This window comes from Brassica napus, chromosome C6, assembly GCF_020379485.1.
Source record: "Brassica napus cultivar Da-Ae chromosome C6, Da-Ae, whole genome shotgun sequence".
NCBI lineage: Eukaryota > Viridiplantae > Streptophyta > Magnoliopsida > Brassicales > Brassicaceae > Brassica > Brassica napus.
This window is the reverse complement of record NC_063449.1, coordinates 19,162,480-19,184,474: the sequence shown is the minus strand read 5'-3', so window position 1 is coordinate 19,184,474 and position 21,995 is coordinate 19,162,480. Positions and strand designations below refer to the sequence as shown.

Below are 21,995 nucleotides of genomic sequence, written 5' to 3'. Positions count from 1 at the left end.
CCATATTTAACTGATACACAATTGCTTATCAAGGCTAATAGATTCGATGTATAATCTTAATTTATATATCGATAATAAGTTCTTAATTGTTACTTTTAATAAGGAAAACATAATTTACAGTTACCTAATTTCCAGTTATTCAAAGTGTGTATAACGGTGAAGAGAACATTATTTTGCGATTCCGGTCCAATTTTTTCTTTGATTGGTTCAGTTCAATTAAAAGATAGATGCCCCAGAGAATCAATATTAACAATACAAAACCGTACACCTTCTTCGGTTTCTCAATAAACGTATACCGTACAAATATGACCACTGTCTGGTGTTCTTACGTTTAGTAGTCGGTTTCTAAGTCTATGCGACCATGTCTCAACAATGTATAATCTTTTATACAAATTTACATGTTCAGCACAGTCATTAATGAGAGAATTTGCTTATAATAGTGAACCCATTTGTTTACTTAGATCTTTTATTCTGTTTTTCATGTTTCATGTTTGAAACTTCAACGTATAGCTGCGATTTGGAGTCATTCATTCCACGAACTATAAGAATATGCATGAATATTAACCAACGAATTGACCAACCAATAGAAAAGTATATTTATTATTCTGCGTTAATATATAGTTATGCTTATATGATAAGGAAAACATATCATAGACCATAATTATAATGAGCGTACTATTTGTATTGAATGTCCACTACATATCTAATATATATAAAGTAAGCTTGTGCTCTGCGCACAGCCTTCCACGTCAGTAAGAAAGAAGAGGTGTTTTTGGACACGTGTCGCTCACCAAACCAATGATTTATGTGTAATCCGGTCTTATTCGAACTGGGCTTTTATTAAATTTTGTTAGTAAGCCCAATGTTATGTCAAGCCCACGTATTATTACGTATCTTCTTCCTCTCAAGCTTGCGACTTCCGCGACCAATTTCCAGAAACTTCAATCGACATTACGATCTCCATAACGTCTCAGCTTTCCATTAATACATACTTAACTCTGAGTTTTTGCATGATTAACCCATCCCTCCCACGGCATTCAATCGACCTCTTTAATCTAAGTTTAAGATGATATTGTTTATTTCTGTTCGTGACCTTTGCGATTTCTCCATCTTCCTCCACTCACTTCATCTGTTATTGACATCATAATTCCTCTTCGATCCCCATTCTCTCTATAGAAAGCCAGATGCAAGTGAAAAAACCACCTAACAAACTAGGAATTAAGATTCACTGAATGAGCACTACAAAAATTTGGCTTCAAGCGATCTCAGGTATCCAAACCGGAAAACAAAATAGCATAGCTATTCGAGCAAAGATTGTGTCTCTTCTCCCTTGTCCATGGTCAAATCGCTCCTCCAAAAGCCGAATCGTTAGTTTGTCTCTACTCCCTAATTTTCATCTCGAGTCCTCAATTTTCAAATAACTACATATATTCTGCTCTGTTTTTTTTTTTCTTGCAGGAAGGATTCATCTTAACCATAAGGTAAATAGAAAACCCATATTCACTTTGTTTCGATTTTGTATTACCTTTCCTACCAATGAATTTATGCTAGTTGAATATGTTAATTAGCTATTGAACTTCATGTTTCAGCTTTACGATAACACCTTTATTTTGCTTAAACTATTTGTTTCACTGATCAACCAGAGTTTTAGCTGTGAGTTGTGTGCATTTATATGGTTCGCAGATGTTTTCTTCTAATGTATGAAAGTAGATTTTGGAGGCGTGTGTAACATGTGAGTCAGTCTCCACGTCAATCTAACCGTGGCAATGAGCAGACATGTGCCTCAAATGCTCTTGCTCTTTTTATACAATCTGTTTCTATATATGCTGAAGAAAGATTTTTTAAAAATTAGTTACCTTTCTCCTGTCTAAATTTCTATTAAGCATTGTATTCTTATGGGTTTGGAAGGCTGACATTCACGCACTCAATGAATTCTGCAGGTATTCTTGTGGGTGTGCAGTTCCTTTGACGTGCAAAGATTACTGGGAAGAAAATCACGGCTGGTCATATCTTTTCAAGCCCTTGGACGCCACACTCCGGCAACTGCGTTCTGACCGAGGTTAGCTCTTGAGCTTGGGATTCATTACTTGAACGTAATTTCTATAGTCTTGAGTTGGGTGTTTTGTGTTTATAACCAGCTCCAGTTATGGTAATTGTGAAAGTGCATTGCTTTAGTGTTCTTTTCTGCTCCCTACATGCCTTACATCTTACATAATCTTTGTTTCAAGAACAATGATGCACGTGGTGAAGATCTTGAGGCTGGTGGTGGCGATCTCTACCTTTAGGATTTCTCTTTTGTTGGCTGCAGTTACTCTGCAAACTCATACATGGTTGGTGAGTCAATGAGCCTGCTGATTTGTCCTATTTTTGCTACTTATTGTTCTCAACCAGCTAATATTGTTTAGATGTAACCATGTTTTGGTTTGCACCAGATAGCGATATGCTTCGTAGTGTCTATTAATGGTTGGAATCGGGAGACTACAGTTTCCTACCTGTTCTCAAGAAGCAATTCTCTTGCAGCATGTACTTCACTACTCTCTTTCTTTCTTATGTTGATAATGTTGAATTCTTTTACGAATCTGTTTTAGTTGTATTGCAGGTTGTTGCAGAGTATTCAATCTTTCCATGTTTGAACCATCCATGTAAATACACTTTCCATGTAATTAGAATCATCCTTGAATTATAATTTCAATGTAGTTCATGATTGGTTGTGTTTCGTATTCTAATTCTTGAGTGATTTTTGCAAGAGCTTCAACTCTGCTTTCTCATATTATATGATCAACATTATCAAAGTATTATATATGTCATTGCTTTGCACTTGCATTCTCAGTTTGTTACCTCTGGTTTTATTTTCTGATTGTTTGTTCATATGATTTTTCAGAGAATCAAATTTGGTTTGGGACCAGACAGGAAACTAAAATTTCCTTCTCATCAACACAAGATACATGCTTTCCGCTCTTAGACAGTACGCTATATCCACAGGAAACCCTCTTTGGGGACGTGGTGATCCGCACAACGCCCCTGCCTACGATCAACAGCCTCATTCCACTTATTTCTTCTCAGACAAAAAGTCATGGGATTTCGGTATGGCAAATCACAGAGATCTTTGCAAATCAATAAAAATTCTCATTTAAAAACCTTAATTATCAAGTTAGAGTTTAGGATTGATCTAGGAGGGAAAATTGGGGCTTATGATGATCCCTGTAATTTTAGCATGAACATCATCATAACCTACACTGATCATCATCCATAAGTGAGACTGAAGCTAAACATTACTTGGTCAAAAAAATTCATTCTTTTTGTTCTTCTTGTTTTTCCCCTTTTTATTTCATCTAACCTAAGTTCAACTTCGGACCCATTTCACCTTATTTTTCGATACACCCCCCAATGAATTTATGACCGATGCGAGTTAGTGTTTCCTTGCCTTTCCATGTTTCAGCCTTTGATAACATTTTTTTGCATTAACAGTTGTTTCCTGAACTGTATCATTCATTCAGCTTGTGGAGTTGGTGGCTTTGTTGCTGTCCCCTCCCATGCCCTCGCCTCAGTATCAACTCCATAACCCCAGATCCACGTCTGTTTCCACTCTGGTAATGGTGCGCACCTCAAATGCTCTTGCTGTTTTGTACAATCTGTGGTCTAGAAGTTCTGACCTCTCACTACCAAATTGTATTCTCCTCTATATTTCTATTCATTGTATTCTCCTGTGTTGGGAATCTGACATTCATCAGCATGCATTTTTGGCATGAGACCCGTTTGGGTGTATAGTTCCTTTGACGTGCAAAGCTTACTAGGGGCGTAATCTTACCCTTTAGTCTTCTTTTTTTTTCGAGTTCTCTTTTGTCCGGACTGCAGTTATACGTTAGCTCTTGAGCTTGGGAATTTAATTGAACGCATTCCTATAGCCCTTGTTGTGGTGATTTTGTGTTTATAACAGAGCCTATGGTATTGTCTAGTTTTTGTTCTCTACCTTTAGGATTTGCCTTTTTATAAATCCTTTGCAAACCCTACCTTCGTCCGCAGTCAATGATCCTGCTTTTTGCGATCCTATTTTCGCTTTCCTTTGTTTGTTCCCATCCAACCCAGGTAGTGGATATGTGTTAGCATTGTTCTATTATATTGTTGGTGGGAATACGGGCGACATACAAGTGCCAGTCACCGTTGTTATTCTCAATTGGAAGCGCACGCATCCTACCCGCCCAAAGCAACTCTTCAAGCACATACCACTCTCTTCCTCTTTCTTATGTTGATAATGTTGAATTCTTTTACGAAATCTGTTTTAGTTGTATTGCAGGTGTTGCAGAGTATTCAATCTTTCCATGTTTGAACCATCCATGTAAATACACTTCCATGTAATTAGAATCATCCTTGAATTATAATTTCAATGTAGTTCATGATTGGTTGTGTTTCGTATTCTAATTCTTGAGTGATTTTTGCAAGAGCTTCAACTCTGCTTTCTCATATTATATGATCAAATTATCAGTCAATTATATATGTCATTGCTTTGCACTTGCATTCTCAGTTTGTTACCTCTGGTTTTATTTTCTGATTGTTTGTTCATATGATTTTTCAGAGAATCAAATTTGGTTTGGGACCAGACAGGAAACTAAAATTTCCTTCTCATCAACACAAGATACATGCTTTCCGCTCTTAGACAGTACGCTATATCCACAGGAAACCCTCTTTGGGGACGTGGTGATCCGCACAACGCCCCTGCCTACGATCAACAGCCTCATTCCACTTATTTCTTCTCAGACAAAAAGGTCATGGGAATTTCGGTATGGCAAATCACAGAGATCTTGCAAATCAAAAAAAAATTCTCATTTAAAAAACCTTAATTATCAAGTTAGAGTTTAGGATTGATCTAGGAGGGAAAATTGGGGCTTATGATGATCCCTGTAATGTTTAGCATGAACATCATCATAACCTACACTGATCATCATCCATAAGGAGACTGAAGCTAAACATTAACTTGGTCAAAGAGCTTTTTATAGTTTTGATACTGGTTCGCATTATTTCTCGTGTACCTATTTAAATATGTTCAGATCCATTTAAAAGTGTCTAATACAGTGTTAAAGAAGTAATCTACACAGTCTGCTTAATGAACAAATGTCTAATAACAATGTTGAAGAAGTAATCTATACAGTCTATAGATATTTACTTTCCATGTCCATCAAATATTTAATATTTACAACAGTAAATTCTTATACATGGAGTTTGTCACTATCAAAATTCAATAATTGTATATTAAAACTATAGAAAGGTTATGGAAAATATGGAAGAATTCAAATGCAAAAGTTAGAAAACCATTAAGTCATTACCTCTCTGCAAATGTGGAAGTCAAAACAAATGCAACTATTAAATATTACTAAGTACGAATTTATTAATAATTGTTTTTTTTCAATTCTGTTAACTATTCTATATTTTTTATTTTCTATAGTTTAGCTCACATATATTGACAAAAACTTAGTACCCATAAACTAATATTTACAATTTTATATAATTTGACATCAATTTTTATACAATAATTTTATTGTTAATAACGTAATTCAGCAAAAATACATAATAACTTTAAAATAAATTAATTGCACAAAAAAACTTTTGACACAAAAAATAAGAAAAATATTTACAATATTGTTTCTCAGGTTTACAAATCCACACAAAAGTGAATCCCAGCCAAAGCTAGAAAAATTAATAAAAAGAAAAAGAAAACAACAATAAACTATTATTACATAATCAAAACATTTTTTTTGAAAAACATTTTTGAAAAATAAAATAAAACTATAATAAAGAAAAATTGATAATTTCTTGACAATCTATAACTTTGAACTGACTGTGACAAATATATTTTAGAAAAAATACATAATATAATAACAGAAAAATAATAAAAACCAAAAGAAGATTAAATTCATTATAACAATGCTTTACATGTTTTATAAAATCCGCATCAATAAGAATAAAAATGGAATCACACGAAAAAGTTCATTTGAAGTCAAAAAAACCAAGTTAAAAAAATAATAAGAAAAGATGGATAACCATATTTAAAGATTAATATATATTCAAAATATAATATAAAATAATAAACAGTAAATAATAATAATACAGTATAAATAGTAAATAAAAATAAAACATAACTCAAAGCATATTAATTTTCAGAATAAAAATATAAAACTCATAAGAACAAAAAGGAAGAAATGACTATCAAACCATTGACCATCCATCCAATTATTTTTCTAACAAAGTATAACGATTTTATGACAAAATGTTTATCAGCTGGAAACTTAGAAATTCATTATGTAAAAAGCTTTCAAGAATATTTTGAAAAAAACAACTCCGTCATCGGCTTTCATCATCAACAAACATCAGTAGACGGTTGTACCTAGATGCAGTTTACGTATACAGTATAACAATGATGTGCAAAGGTGAAAAAATGTAAGAGAAACCTACATTGATAAAATTTGTTGGACGCAAGACTATAATCTAGGCGATCAATGCTAGAGTCGTATTAAGAAAACATTGCATGGAGTATTAGTTAAAAGAAAACTTAAGTGTTACTCAATCACTTTACAAACAATGAATGGTACAATATAATGTCACCCGAACAACATCAACAAGAGATACAAGAACAGTTATGTCTAGATGCGAATGATTAAATTCATCTACTTTAACTGATATGTGGTGAATCTCTTTTTATTGCTTGACATTTGAACAATCGCAACTACTTTTATGTATTTCAACAATAAAATTATTTGTATTATGTTGGCCACAAATATACAAATATTATTACTCTTTTATAATTAATTTTTGTCTAACTTTCTTTTCTCAAACATATACACTACATAAAATAAACATTTATACAATACACTAAAAAACTCAATAGTTTAACCGAAAAACAAACAAATATCTATCAAGAAAAAATTATACAACTCCAAAAGAATAATTCCACCACATTATTACAATTCAGTTCCTAAGGCACCAATAACAAACACGTCACATCCTTTCTACAAAATCCAAAAAAAAAAAAAATAACATATGTGATTAGCGCAAATGGCAAACAATCCGCGCGTAGCAAACACATGTATTTACACGTTTTTCCTTTTGGAACATCAACTTTGTTTTATGTTTAAGTTCAACTATATTTAATTTGGTTGCAGTCAGCTATTTATTCGATTTTTATTGAATTGATCAATGAATACCACCTACACTCATGTCTCTGGATCAAAAAATAATTTTAAATTCATTAGAGAATAAAACATACGAACCCGGCGCGTAGCGCCGGAATACCACTAGTCGTAACATAATATGCGGTATAACCGTCGAGGACTTGTATTTAGCTAGGAGTTATATGTTTAGACTATGCTATTCCCAAACTCTTCCAAATTCAGACATGTCAGCATTAAGAGGGCTTAAACGAATGCCACATCAGCACGGTCACTTTTTAATTAGTACAAACTTGAGGTTACATATTTTTAAAAGATCCTCAATTAATATATAGGGGATACTAACATTTAACTCCTATCAATATTAATAGAAAATCCTGACCGCTACGGTTAATGGGCCACCCACGCCCGTTCACTCGGCCCGTGGACCCATCCCGTCAGACGGACAGTTTGTTAATTTTTCAAAATGCTTGGAATCATTGTTTACTGACCCTATAATCACCACATAACATTTTTCGTGCTTTGGCTTCACTCACACGGTATCGCGAATTACTTTTCGATAGGTGACCCATCCTTCCACTTCTCTAGGTCAATCACGATTAACTCTAGAGTTTTAAGCGGATGTGTGTCTGAAAATGTAAATGTATTTTGGTGACACATATAGCCAAATCAATTCTCTTAAGTCTTTACATATATATACCAGAAATTAAGATGTTGTAGTTAAATTTAACCATTGAGAATTTTTCGCATAGAATAAAAAACATTTCTCCAAGTTCCTCTAAAAACTTCCACTGGCTTCAAATAAGTAAAATTCTTAAAAGTAATTTAACGTTTAATGTCACAAATATGATATAATAGGTCAGTAGGCTAACACAGATTTTAGTATTGAAAACAAATGTCGTAAAAATTGACTATACAAATATAAACAAAAATAGCATATCATTTTGACTTAAACTAACATGCGTAGAATAACTTCTCAAGTCAATATGGTTAGTAATGACCAAAGGGAATCATGGATTTACTATCACAAATAAAATCTAATTTAATAAATGTGAAAATTTGCTAACATGCATCTTACAAGTTGAATATCTAAAGAAAAAATTACTCAATTAGTATAGAAAATTTATGATATTACTAGAGTAGCATAGATTTTCTAAAAATTATTCTAATGTTGGTAAAATTCTAGTATAATTACAATAAATACGTTTGGTTAGTTTTTTTTTAATTGTGATTATTTATAATTAAAAATGATTAAAATTATTAACAAATCCATGTCACTAATAACTATGATCTCAATTAAAGGACGTTTAACTTAAAATTTTTGTTGTTAAAAAAAACTTATAACTTCCTAAGTCGATTAAACCTTCACCGCTGTTTGAGTCAAGATTGTCATCTCCAAAATCATCTTCTCCAGCAATCATCTTCTCTGCAAGCGTTTTCTCTGAAATCATCTTCAAACAATTTTCTGAAATTGTCTTCTCCGATAAGTTTTGACGCTTTACTTTGAGTATTTCAAGTTTGTGGCTGAGTTACTTCCTGCCAATCTTTGAAAACCTAGCTATAAGCAGTTTGTGTTCCGAGGAGAAAAGGCAATCAGAAAAATACCCAAATCAGCAATTGTCGGGGTGTATTCATTGAAGCTTGTCGAGAGTATGATGGACAGTGCTTACTTTGTTGGAAGAAACGAGATTCTCGCTGGCGGGTTATGATGAATATTGCTTATTTGATGAAGGGCCACACGTGATTTGATACCCAAATTTCGATAATCTAATTTTTTTTTCCAAATCTGAGTTACCGAGAAGCTTGAACAAGAGGAGAATGGAGGAGATGGAGAGAAGGGACGGATTCAACAGAGACGACGTGGAGGAATTCAATGAAGCCTGGAGAACTGAGGGATTATCAGCGGAGTAGTGCAGCAAACATGTATTTTGTGTTTTCTCTGTAAAAAACATAACTCATCCGTGTATTTTGTATTTGATGCACCACTCCGGTGATAACCCTCATATATCTACGTATATATTGTGTAAATTTAATTATATAAAATATAAAATAGAAAAAGTTATTGTTTGGATTAATAAAATTTATTTATGTAGTCACACCAATTTAATTATCGACGTAATAGTTACTGATTTTTTAATTACCCAATATATAATATTAAAGAGCATATAATACATATAAATAACTTATATATACAATGTTTATCTCCCGCAAGGCGCATATCTTAACATAGTACTAGTATATACATATATCTTTATAGAGATATTCTCTGATGTATTTTGTGTTTTACGATTGTGCCATAGTTCTTGCATTTACATAATTTTCAATTACATTTATTTGTCTACATGAATTTTGATGAGACTTAAAGTGAATTGTGATTTTTATGTTGGAAATTACAATTGAGAATTCATAAAACTTTCTTTACAAAGTTAATTACATTTAAAAATTAATAAATAAATTTTTCCCACTCTTAGTTTCCAAAAATTACTTCTAGAAGTAATTAAAACCTTCATTTTTTAAGTTAATAGTAACTTAAGGGAACAAAACTGCTCAAAAATCCTAACAATAAGAAAGCGATTCTAGATACTAATTTCGTATAAAACTATAAAACAAATCAAATATATAGGAAAATATTATGCGGGAGATCAATCTATTTGGAAAAGGAAAATAAGATGTTTCGGATAGAGATACTTGACTAGTCGGCTCATCCTTGTTTTATAAGTACACTCTCAGTGCTTTGTTTGAAACCAAAAGATAAATTATCATTAGTGCTTTGTTTCTTGCAGTGCACTCTTCTTCGTTTTGCTTTCGACATAGGATTTCTGGGGAGGGGATCTTAGGGATTCGTTTACGCTGCAGTAAAACATCAAAGCTACCAAGGTACGTTAAGACTTTCAGTGCATTAATTCTTGCGCACATCCAGTTGTTTTTGGCGTATGCATTAGTTTGATTCTTTTGAAACTGTCTTTCTAGGGTTTTGTTGTGAAGCATCTTCTAATTGATTCAGAAAGATTTAATATGGCTCATCCAAGGGACTTAAAGTTCTCTCCGATTGACCAGAATTTGGTGGGGTATTATCTACGCAACAGAGTTGATACAGGAAAAGATGGTTTCATCACAGATATCAAACTTTATGAAGACGAGCCGTGGCTTCTTCCGCACGTCAAGAATGATCAGTTCAAAGAGAACATGTGGTTTTACTTTGTTGTTAGGACACGTAATTTGGGAAGCAGGCCCAAACGCACGGTTCCCGGTAGAGGAAGCAGTAGCAGTAACGGCGGAACTTGGACGACAAGTGGCGTAAAGAAGGCGATCACTGACCGTAACAACCCGAAGGTTGTGATCGGATACAAAACAGAACTCGCGTACCACAAGAAAGTCAAGGAAAGCCTAAAGGAGACACCACTGGTTGGTGTATGACGGAGTATTGGCTTGCAAGTGAGAACGATGCTCAGTTCCAAGAAGTAGTCTTGTGTCATCTCCGTGACAATAACAAGATTGTCGTTGACCAGTCCCCAGAGAGAAAAAACGGAGACAATGACATCGTCCCAGAGCAGCCACAACAAGAGAACAGCGATGACAACAACAATATGTTTGACAACAATAGACTCCTTGAACAACGGCCACTGATTCCTCCTTTTGAAGCTGATGATTCAAGATTTTCAGTTCAATACATGACCCCTTCTGGTGAAGGACAGGGATTGGGACTTCAAACCATTATGGGATATTCTGATAAGGCCACTCAAGAACAACAACATCCACCGATTTCTCTTCCTCCTCAACGTCAAGATTCCGGAAGGATAAACAACGCACTTGTAACCATGGAAGATGAGTGTGTTAACCAAGATGAAATATTCAATCTAGCTGACCTGGAAGCCGGCATCACTCATCCACAACAACAACATCGTCAGATGATGATGGATCCTGTTGCAGGCTGGAAATCAGGGATGGCAAAATGGTTGATGGAAGCTTGATGGATCGACCAAAGATATGATCGGATGGGCGATAGGATGGAATGCAAGTTATGATCCTGAAAACAAATGCAAAAACAAATGAGATATGATTTCTAATATGATAAAACAAGATAAATAAAGATAGATAGGATGGAATTAGGCTGCTGGTCGTGTGACACTCTCAGCCTAATCAGTTGATGATTGAAGTGGATTGAGATGGTGTTTTGCTTGCTGGATGTGTATCACTCTCAAGCTTGGCAAACGAATTGGAATGGAAGGATGGGGGAGTTGAGGACGCCACAAGACTCTATGGAAAGGAGCCTTGATAAGTCAAGGTGCTTTAGAGTTGCTTCACACAAGCTCAAAAGACTTAGAACAATAGTTTTAAGAAAACTAGAAAACTGAATAATTCTTATTACTTTCAAAATGGGGTGATTTACAATGAAACAAAGACTAGAGCTTTATAGGCTCGACCAAGGAATCTCTAACAGTCATAAAATGACATGAGGAAAGAAATAAAATCGAAATAATAAACTTGGAAGCAAAGGAATTGATGGCTCCTTGAAAACTAGCCGTTGGAGGCTTAATGATGAGAATCTTGGCCAAATGAATGTAGATGGTGTCCTCTTTGTATCTGGACGGTTTGAGGGGGTAAGTGAGCTTCCTGGGAATCTTCTTAATGGTCTGGAAGGTCTGATGTCGTGCATAGACTGAAGGAAAAAGAGCTGTTGGAGTTTTAATGCTTGTGACTCCAAATAAGGCAGTTTGGTGATAATGGGGATCTTCTTATTCCTATGTGGGCTGGTGCATGGGATGAAGTTGTAGAACTCTTCTGGCTCGTGTATAATGTCTCCTGGATGTCTTGGTTTTGTCTGGACGTCGTCTGGTTCTCCTGGTTGGATTGGAATTGCTTGGAAAGGATCAAACCAAAAGGTTGTCCAATCTTTCCATAAATAGCTCCGGTTGGGTTTAAGTGATTCTCCATTGAACCAACTGATCTCCTGGGTTCTGGTGCAGCAAAGGACTTCTGGAATACCTCCTGATTGGTTAAGATGATCTCCTGGTTCCCATAAATAGCTCTGGGTCGAACCAAGTTGAATTGGTTGGAGACTTTCCATAGATGACGTCGGTTTGGCCGGTTCTGGGGAATTGATCATAACTCCTAATTTCCGTGGCCATTTCTCCTTATCTTGGGCTTTCTGGAAAGCAGATAAACTCCTCTTGACTCCTATGATGGGCTTTGCTTCAGGCCGCTCCTTAATTGAGCTTGAATCTTCTTCTAAAGTCGGGTACTTGCAGATGGACGGTTGAGAAACCTCTGAATTGTAAAATTCATAACTTCTTGCTCCGTGAATATATTGGCCCAATTCCAATTGGCCTGGACTCCTTCTTGAGTGTAGAATCCATCAAAAATTAGACTCGTGATTTAAACCCTCCTTGTTTGTAAGATATGGCATTTTTAGTGCACGTATATCCTGGTTGGCATCTTGGATGGTTGAGTAGGGCTTTGGGTTGACCTCTGGTTCAGTTGCTGATCTGATGACCGCATCATACCCTCCCCCTTGACAAATTTTCGACCTTGAAACTGGATAACCTGCACCAAGATAGAGCAAGTCAGCTTTCATACTCTTTTGAGATTCTAAGGTCTTACCTTGATATTGTTTCGGTTTGGGGATAGATTGTGCATCAGGTGGTTCTTCTTTGGACAGATATGAAAGGATCACGCCTCTCCTATGGTTCTGGACATTGCATCTCTTCTGGAGTGGATGGCCCTTCAAAGTTTTGGTGGCCTCGTTTCTGGTCTCCTTTAGAGTTGATTCTCCTAGCAACAAAAGATTATTCGGTGGGATTTCTTTGAAGCTTTCTTCTTTGCAACCTGAAAAATTCTCAACTTTCTGGACAAAAAGCAAGTGCATTATATCTGTGTTTGGACACTGATAAAAATAATTTGAAATTTCCAGACTTACTTTGATAGCTTCCACAAGTTGAAGAATGATTTTCTTCTTTGGACAACTTGTTTTTGTTTGCTGCCTTCTTTGCATCTTTTGACCTTGGTTGTTATGAACTACTTCTTGTCTTATTCCTGGATCAAAACTTTTTGGCAAAGACAAGTGCATTATACCTGTATAATCAAGTGTCTTGGACGTTTTAAGATCAGAGAAACTTACCTTAAGCCTTGGCATTTGAACAACACTTAGTTCAATTTTAGGCTTCCACTTGTGAGGTGGTTCATGGCTGAGCTTATGGTTTGGTTCCTTCCTTGGAACTTCAGTAAGCATATAGCTTTCACTTTTACTCCCTATATCAAGAACACACACGTCAGTAATAGTATCTCTAGGTGGTGTTAGACACTTACCTTGGTGGGATACTTTTATGATCGGTTTTGCTTCTTTAAGCAAGATCGACTGCTTGGTGTCTTGAATCATCTTCTGGTCGACCACGTGGGTTACTACTGATGGCTCTCCTTCTCTTGGTTCCTAAATACCTGTTACAAGACACTTTGACTGAGACAAGTGCATCATACAAGAATTTTGAACCAATAGTTCAGATTGAACAAAACTGTCACTTATCATAGGTAAATCTGTTTTCTTTTCTAGTGATGTTTCAATCAATACTTGCTTACTAGGACAAACTACAGCATGGTGTCCTTTCTTATGACATCTATAACATGTCTGATATTTTAAATCGTCAGAGTTAGAAGACTTACATTGGTTTGATGACCCTTCTTTCTTTGGGTTTAAAATCTCCTTGTCTCTTGGAATTAAATCATGGACAACTTTTGATCTCAACAAGGATGTGGAGATCGTGTCTTCCTGGACCTCAGGACCTGTCTTAACATCCTTGGACAAAGACAAGTGACTCATACCAGTGGGAGATGATTTATAAACACATTTATCAAGTATAGGACTTACCTTGGCCTTTTCTTGAAAAATCGGTTTGTCTGATTTTTCTTTGTGTCTGGCCAATGTGTCTTGGCTGACAAAGTTCTTCTTCTCCATGGACTTTGGGACCTCATAAGGCTGGTATTGATCATATAAAACCGTGGACCTCTTGTTTGGCCGAATCTGGTCTTGGTGGATTAAGCTTCTATGGCTTTGTTGTGGCACCATTCTCTTTGCCTCTTTGGAACCATGAGTTGGATACCTCCTTGGATAAAGTTCCTGGATTTCAGAACTTGTAAAATCTGGTGCAAACTCATATCTCATGACTTCCTTAAGAGCTCTCCATGTTTTGATAGTTGGCTCCTTGTAAAACCACCTATCATCTTCTTCTTGTACCCACCATTTAAAGGCATCATCTTTTAGTTGATCAATGGCATAAAACAACCTCTCCTTTTTCTGGATGTTGTTGTAGTGAAACCACTCATCAAGGTTTCTTTCCCATCTAAGATAACCTCCTTTTCCTGAAAATTTAAAGAGTTCAATTTTATCAGCAAAAGAGTTATAATCAAACCGAGGATTAACAACATGATTGTTGTGGGTTTTAGAAGTTGGAGTTTGATTGATCTTTGAAGGGTCTGGTGGCTTGGGATCGACATATATAGCCCCTGGTACATCTCCAAATCTTGTTTTTCCTTGCTGTGGTCGTTGGCCTTGTGCCTGATTTCTTTTCTCCAATTGAGCAATCTTAATTTGGAGCTTTTGTAGAGCTGCGGTCTGTTGGCTCAAGGTGGCCCTTAGGTTTTGGCCGTGTCTCTCCTCCTCCATTGCTTCCTGAAAACAATCTCAAAGAACAAGTGAAGGTATGGAAAGTTTTGGTCGAACCAAAATAAAACAAGTGCAAGAATGCAATTTAACTAAACCGAGAAAATATGCAATTATGAACCGAAATGAAGTAACTATACTAAAATGATTTTCCTCTTTTGGTTTTCTGAATGCAATATCGAAATTAAACAATATGGTATGATAAGAAACACAAAGGGAAATAAAATATGAAAATTAAACTAAGCCTGATTTTTTTTTTTGAATTTTCTTATGCAAGAAACAAATATGGAAATGCAGATTTTTTTTTTTTCAAATGAATGCACAAAATCTAAATATGGCAAGTGGAGCTGGGGAATGAATGCAAACACATTTTTCTTTTCTTTTTATGGATGAAATGAATCAAACTAGACAACAGGTCATCTCCTATCTCAATTCTTTATGGGTTTTCAATTTATGATGAACAAAGACCACAAAAATGCAAAAACAGTTTTTTCTTTTTTTTTGATTTATAAATGGAAAAACAAATGCAAACAAAATGAATGATGCAAGGATAGATGGACCTGATTCAGGAGCTTTGAGCTCTGATACCAAATGTTGCAGGCTGGAAATCAGGGATGGCAAAATGGTTGATGGAAGCTTGATGGATCGACCAAAGATATGATCGGATGGGCGATAGGATGGAATGCAAGTTATGATCCTGAAAACAAATGCAAAAACAAATGAGATATGATTTCTAATATGATAAAACAAGATAAATAAAGATAGATAGGATGGAATTAGGCTGCTGGTCGTGTGACACTCTCAGTCTAATCAGTTGATGATTGAAGTGGATTGAGATGGTGCTTTGCTTGCTGGATGTGTATCACTCTCAAGCTTGGCAAACGAATTGGAATGGAAGGATGGGGGGGGGGGGGGGTTGAGGACGCCACAAGACTCTATGGAAAGGAGCCTTGATAAGTCAAGGTGCTTTAGAGTTGCTTCACACAAGCTCAAAAGACTTAGAACAATAGTTTTAAGAAAACTAGAAAACTGAATAATTCTTATTACTTTCAAAATGGGGTGATTTACAATGAAACAAAGACTAGAGCTTTATAGGCTCGACCAAGGAATCTCTAACAGTCATAAAATGACATAAGGAAAGAAATAAAATCGAAATAATAAACTTGGAAGCAAAGAAATTGATGGCTCCTTGAAAACTAGCCGTTGGAGGCTTAATGATGAGAATCTTGGCCAAATGAATGTAGATGGTGTCCTCCTTGTATCTGGACGGTTTGAGGGGGTAAGTGAGCTTCCTGGGAATCTTCTTAATGGTCTGGAAGGTGCTGATGTCGTGCATAGACTGAAGGAAAAAGAGCTGTTGGAGTTTTAATGCTTGTGACTCCAAATAAGGCAGTTTGGTGATAATGGGGATCTTCTTATTCCTATGTGGGCTGGTGCATGGGATGAAGTTGTAGAACTCTTCTGGCTCGTGTATAATGTCTCCTGGATGTCTTGGTTTTGTCTGGACGTCGTCTGGTTCTCCTGGTTGGATTGGAATTGCTTGGAAAGGATCAAACCAAAAGGTTGTCCAATCTTTCCATAAATAGCTCCGGTTGGGTTTAAGTGATTCTCCATTGAACCAACTGATTTCCTGGGTTCTGGTGCAGCAAAGGACTTCTGTAATACCTCCTGATTGGTTAAGATGATCTCCTGGTTCCCATAAATAGCTCTGGGTCGAGCCAAGTTGAATTGGTTGGAGACTTTCCATAGATGATGTCGGTTTGGCCGGTTCTGAGGAATTGATCATAACTCCTAATTTCCGTGGCAATTTCTCCTGATCTTGGGCTTTCTGGAAAGCTGATAAACTCCTCTTGACTCCTATGATGGGCTTTGCTTCAGGCCGCTCCTTAATTGAGCTTGAATATTCTTCTAAAGTCGGGTACTCGCAGATGGACGGGTTGAGAAACCTCTGAATTGTAAAATTCATAACTTCTTGCTCCGTGAATATATTGGCCCAATTCCAATTGGCCTGGACTACTTCTTGTGTGCAGAATCCATAAAAATTAGACTCGTGATTTAAGCCCTCCTGGTTTGTAAGATATGGCATTTTTAGTGCACATATATCCTGGTTGGCGCCTTGGCTGGTTGAGTAGGGCTTTGGGTTGACCTCTGGTTCAGTTGCTGATCTGATGACCGCATCAGATCCTTATGATGATATATCTTTCTCAAGATTGGCAATGCCGAACAACCTGATTTACTTTCAAGATTCATGGCATCAAGATACCTCTCCATGGAACAACACCATAACCACCAATCCTCGTGGACTCATATTCAATACTCATGGATATGACATCCAAGATCAAACTGTCACCAAGGGAGTCAATCAAGATTCATATTATCAGCCGGCATGTTCTTCTGATGCAACACAAGAGCAAATAAAGTAGTCAAACATAGGAAACATGTATAGTTCGTTGGATTTTTAAAATTTTGTAAATGATCTTTGTGTTTGATTAAACCGATCCAAACACCCTTTTATTGAAATCAAAATTTTCTGGCGCACTCACCTGCTAATGTGATACCACCGATAACGCCTAAAGAAACTCCACGCATGAGTTAAACATTGGAAAAAGTACAGTTCGTTTGGTTTAATTACGCTTAAGTCACTGCATAGTTCGGTTGCCAAATTTGGATTTTAAGTGAGACTTTATCTTTATGTGCTTGATTCTAAAGAAAGCAAGGCCTAAAGAGCTGAAAGATACAGCTACGAGGCTGATTTATTTTTTTATTTTTTTTGTCAGCAATTTACTCGTATAGACTCTGTAAACAAAATGGCAGTTCCGCATCCATATGGACAACCAACTAAGGTTGCTTTCTTGCATTGTGTACTAGACTGTCCGCCCTTGAATTTTGCGTCCGTGGTATATGAATGAGCTCTAAACTGTTGAAACTTCTCTTCAAGATCTTTATGTCTTTCAAATAACTTGCAAAGGCTGGGTATTCTTTCTGGTTCCGAAACCATCTTCACCAACTAAGAGCAATATGTTGCAAATGTAATTGTAAACTGTCTTAGATTCCACTTGCATTCCATTGCCCAAATGAGAGTCTCTATCTCCGAGTGAAGTGGCGACTGACTCGGTCTTGTATTCCTTGCTCCGATTAAACCTTCAAAACCTTCCAGTGTGCTATATCACCCTTGTCCCGAAATGATTTCCTGATTTTTCCATGATCCAGCTGTAAACACCATCTACCTAAGATAGACGATGATATTGCTTCTACGGGTACTCGAGTTTGATCGAATCCTTTTGTTAGTGAAATCTGCGCCTCAGCCCAAAGTAATGTCTCTGTTTCTGCCAATCTGAGAGTATCTCTAGGATCAATATCCAAATTGCTAAATACCTTGTTGTTTCTTCCTTTCCACATGTACCATAGTATCAATGCAAATTGATGATCTTCCAATTCCAGAGAGACCCTCCAAAATAAATGATCCATGTGTTGCAAAGAGTGACTGAGTGGAAAAGTTAAATGGATTCGATGGAATTTGTAAGAGTGCCCAAACCTGAACCGCATTCAAAAAATCTGAACGAGGGTGATTAATTTATTTGGTTAAATGTTGAGTTTGATTTTTGATTAAATTTTAAGAAAACTGTTTCTGAGAAAAAGAAAAGAAAAGGATATTATTTATCTTTTCATAATTTCATTGTTATTGGAAAATAAGTTGGATGATATGAAATTTAAAAAATGTGTTCAAAACTGTTTATTCATGCATTGTTATGGCATATTCATTGTCTTTTCGATAGTTTTTATTTTTATTTTTAAAAATCTGACATTTAGTTGATAATCATAATTTATTTCATATTTTTTTTAAATTACTAGATTTATAATTGACTGTACTTCTAAATTCTGCATTAATGTACTAATTTTATTTTTCGTTCTTTTGAAAACATAATTGGAAGTATGGCTATCATTGAAATCAGACATGTATCTATTTATTATTTCGTTTATCTGCCCTCTTAAGCGTCCATGTCATCAATACGGGGGGTTTTATGCCACTTGGCAACTCAATTACTTCAGCTTCCTCGAACTTCAGCCGTACCTTTTCCTCTTCGCCTCGGTTCTCCTCTTCGCCTCGGTTCTACGAGGTAACGTCGAGTTGAATCAATGAAACCCATTACCTCTTCTTAAATGACTCTTTCCTCCGATCAATTTCACCAGTGAGTTTCATAGTTCGTCTGTCTGCTAACGTTTTTTCAAGAGTTCTCCAGAAAAGATCCAAAAATGAATGGTTAATTTCCAGATTCTATTTTCAGAATTGAAGGAAGGTCATTGCAGAGAAAAGGGGTAAGTTCATGGGTGTTGACATGGTTCTGATTGACGGGAAGGTTATCTGATTCTCTTTAATCTCTTATAAGTTACTTTAATCCATGATTTTATTTTAATCCTTCACCATCTAGATTCAAACACCTGCTCAAACAAGGATCCCTTTTATGAGCTAACTGTTTTTTATGTCACCAGGAGCATCCAAAACTTCAGATTCGCTGATGCCCCTGTTTCAATCAGATTCATAGAGCAAACAGGTTTCATAATTTCGACCAGCTATTGTCACTGGCTAACACAAACACTGAATTTCCAGTTAGACACTTCATTACCTGACCTATAATTAATTTCATCCTCTAAAATCTGCCATTAATCCTTATGTTTCTCTGCAGATATCATTGGGGGAGGTGCGGGGCATAAGGACCACTTAGACCGAGAAACCCAATCCACTCGACGCCTCATGGCTGAAGCCTAAACTCATTACTTGCTTCACATAGATCCCCTTAGCGGTTTGGTTGTTGTCGTCTGACCTTACGTCGTTTACATGACATCTAGCTTACATCTTCAGGTTTAGTTAACAGGCTTCCCTGAAGTATTAATTAAGTCTGTGTGTGGTTAGGGAAAAGGTTCATTCTCTGTGTTGTTGACTGTTTCCTGCTATTCTGAGATATCTAATTTTAGGAACTGTGGATCCAATTTAATATATACAACTTTATTTGTCTTTGGTACAGAACAGAGGAAGAAGCTTGGAATAGGAAAACATTCTCTCTTAACCCTTAGTTTCTCTGTATCAAACTTTAAAAAAAAAAAGAAAAAATATTATGTGATGAATGTCGTGATAAAAGTCTATAACTTTGTGTAGTGGTATTAATTTTTATTAATTTTGCTCTATATCTTTTGCTATTTTCGTGTGGAAAGGTAGAGGCTATGGGTTGCAAAATGTCATTTAATTGTTAATGTCCGACTGTCTGAATGCTCAACTTTGCAGGGACGGACCAGCATGCATAAGTGTATCCGGCAACCTTGCGGAGCTCCTCGATGAGGAATTAGTAATGTCAAGTGTGGAACCAAAGGTTGCTGTGGCCACCAATATCAACCCTAAATTAGTTGGAGGTAACCATTTCTAATACTCATCTGTTATTTTAGGCCAACTTTTTTTCTAAATGCTACTCCAGAAACACATTTCTTTTTCGGCCATGAGAGTGTTGCCAGCCAAAGATATCTCACAAAGTAAGGAGTTATAACCTTTGTTACTCTGAAAAATAACTTACATTTCTTCATGTTATAAATCATATACCGAGTTGGTCACCGCAAGGTTGGTCTCAGTAGGAAGGTTCATCCTCAACGTGTACAAAATATGGTGGTGTTAAGAAGATCGAAACGTTAACACTGCAGTCTGAGCTAAATGCTTATATCACATCTCCCCACAGGTGACCACTTTCACGTAACCCATCTGTTAGTGCGTTTCTTGACCGACAATTACTTTCACTTTCGTTGGTGCCTTATCCAAAGGTTTGAAACCAACTTCTCTGCTCTTCCACTGATGAAATACTGAATATATTAAAAATACTAATTGGATCGAACTGTTCTCTTTTGTTTTGAGTGCAGTGTCCCTGAGATAAAGAGCAAACGAGGAAAGAAAGCTTTCTATTACATGGTATCTCACCAGAATCAACCTTGTTTGGACCGTGTGTATCTCCAAACACAGAATGTAATGTCTTCTTTTTTTTTAAATTTTTAAACACAAAAATAGTAATCAGCTCGATATAGCTTTACATCGAAAAAATTCAGGACATAGATCAAAATGTTGTCTCAGTTCAGACGCATGCATTTGGTTTCTTTAATCAGGTATTGCAATGAGGAAAGAAAGATGATCGTTGTGTATGAGTATATGAAAAAGGGAACGCTTAAAGACCATCTGTATGACTCGGATAATCCTAGGTTGAGCTGGAGACAAAAGCTTTAGATATGCGCTAAAGGGCTTCACTATCTCCATACAGGTTCCGCAAGAGCCATTATACACTGCGTGTGAAGTCTGCTTCAGGTAAACAGTTAGGACCAACTCTTCTTCTATAGACCCTGTTGAAGGAGCTTTACTCCTTACACAATGTTATAATCTCTCTACAGGCCATTGAAGCTCTCGAACCGAACCACAAACTGGTAGTTTACTAGAATCACAAGAAGCAAACTCAATCTGAATAGAAAGACAACTTCATATCATCAAACTGATCCGTGGTTTGAGCAAATTTGATGTAACAAAAGCTCCAAGAGCAACTCCGAGACAACAAGAGTGCCTACCTTTTGGATAGATAGAGAACATTTCTTACTTTCATTTCTTTTTTTTTGCATTCATCCAGAGGCTTTTGTTCTTTTTTTAGGATTTTCGCTGACAGCTCTTGCGGCCAAGGCTTTTAAAATCTTTTGTAATGATCACAACGTTCTTACGCAGATTCTAAATAAAGATCTACTCTTTCTAGTTTCCTTTTATTTTCTTTATTTATTTTTCGTATTTATTTGGTCACTTGTCGTTGATCTACGCCGAATATCTAGATCCTCAAGGAAAATCGAGAATCTCTATTTTCCTCTATTCACTAAAACCGACAGTGCGAATTTCGGTTCCCACAGTTTGGCCCTAGAAGGAGGGAGGGGAGGCAGAATATTTTAACTCATGGCCGCAAAACGCTTGCTCGAAAAGATGTCTAGAAATATAAAAGACAAACTCGCAGCTCGAACAACGCTGGTAAAACAACTCCAGCAGTGACTGATGTGTTGTGATTTTGCATAGTTTTAGCTTTGTTATTTCATATATATTCATGCATTAACCTTACATTTATTTGCATTTAGAGTCTATTGCATGTACATTTGCATCTTGTAGGTGTTGGATGAAT

At 36.2% G+C, this 21,995-nt stretch overlaps 3 protein-coding genes and 1 long non-coding RNA gene across 7 annotated transcripts; 3 read left to right on the top strand and 1 right to left on the bottom strand.

Moving 5' to 3' along the window:
• The first annotated feature begins 10,175 nt into the window (after positions 1-10,175).
• On the top strand, positions 10,176-10,577 carry LOC125588394 (NAC domain-containing protein 6-like). Its single transcript, XM_048759716.1, has one exon. The coding sequence runs from the start codon at positions 10,176-10,178 to the stop codon at positions 10,575-10,577; it is 402 nt and encodes a 133-aa protein (XP_048615673.1).
• On the top strand, positions 10,574-11,131 carry LOC125588393. The gene has a single exon (XM_048759715.1). It carries the CDS (start codon positions 10,574-10,576, stop codon positions 11,129-11,131), a length of 558 nt encoding a protein of 185 aa, XP_048615672.1.
• Positions 11,132-12,456: 1,325 nt separating this feature from the next.
• On the bottom strand, positions 12,457-15,705 carry LOC106404945. Of its 2 annotated transcripts, none has more exons than XM_013845581.3 (2): positions 13,818-15,705; positions 12,457-13,595 (listed from the first exon to the last, which is right to left on the bottom strand). In XM_013845581.3, the coding sequence occupies exon 2, from the start codon at positions 13,534-13,536 to the stop codon at positions 12,517-12,519; it is 1,020 nt and encodes a 339-aa protein (XP_013701035.1). In that variant the 5' UTR covers positions 13,537-13,595; positions 13,818-15,705; the 3' UTR covers positions 12,457-12,516. The 2 variants fall into 2 exon arrangements, with proteins under 2 accessions (XP_013701035.1, XP_022560355.2); XM_022704634.2 differs by having other exon boundaries at positions 12,970-13,595.
• A 1,151-nt stretch (positions 15,706-16,856) lies between these two features.
• Positions 16,857-21,588, top strand: LOC106405492. Of its 3 annotated transcripts, none has more exons than XR_007325052.1 (8): positions 16,857-19,004; positions 19,101-19,131; positions 19,306-19,422; positions 19,500-19,675; positions 20,096-20,619; positions 20,716-20,818; positions 20,956-21,151; positions 21,235-21,588. It is a non-coding gene; the product is annotated as an uncharacterized LOC106405492 (long non-coding RNA). The 3 variants fall into 3 exon arrangements; XR_007325051.1 differs by having other exon boundaries at positions 19,101-19,172; XR_002659122.2 differs by having other exon boundaries at positions 16,858-19,131.
• Positions 21,589-21,995: the final 407 nt, after the last annotated feature.

Excerpts from the sequence above, each read along its gene's own strand:
- LOC125588394 (XM_048759716.1), top strand. The coding sequence starts at position 10,176 with ATGGCTCATCCAAGGGACTTAAAGTTCTCTCCGATTGACCAGAATTTG.
- LOC125588393 (XM_048759715.1), top strand. The coding sequence starts at position 10,574 with ATGACGGAGTATTGGCTTGCAAGTGAGAACGATGCTCAGTTCCAAGAA.
- LOC106404945 (XM_013845581.3), bottom strand. The coding sequence starts at position 13,536 with ATGATTCAAGACACCAAGCAGTCGATCTTGCTTAAAGAAGCAAAACCG.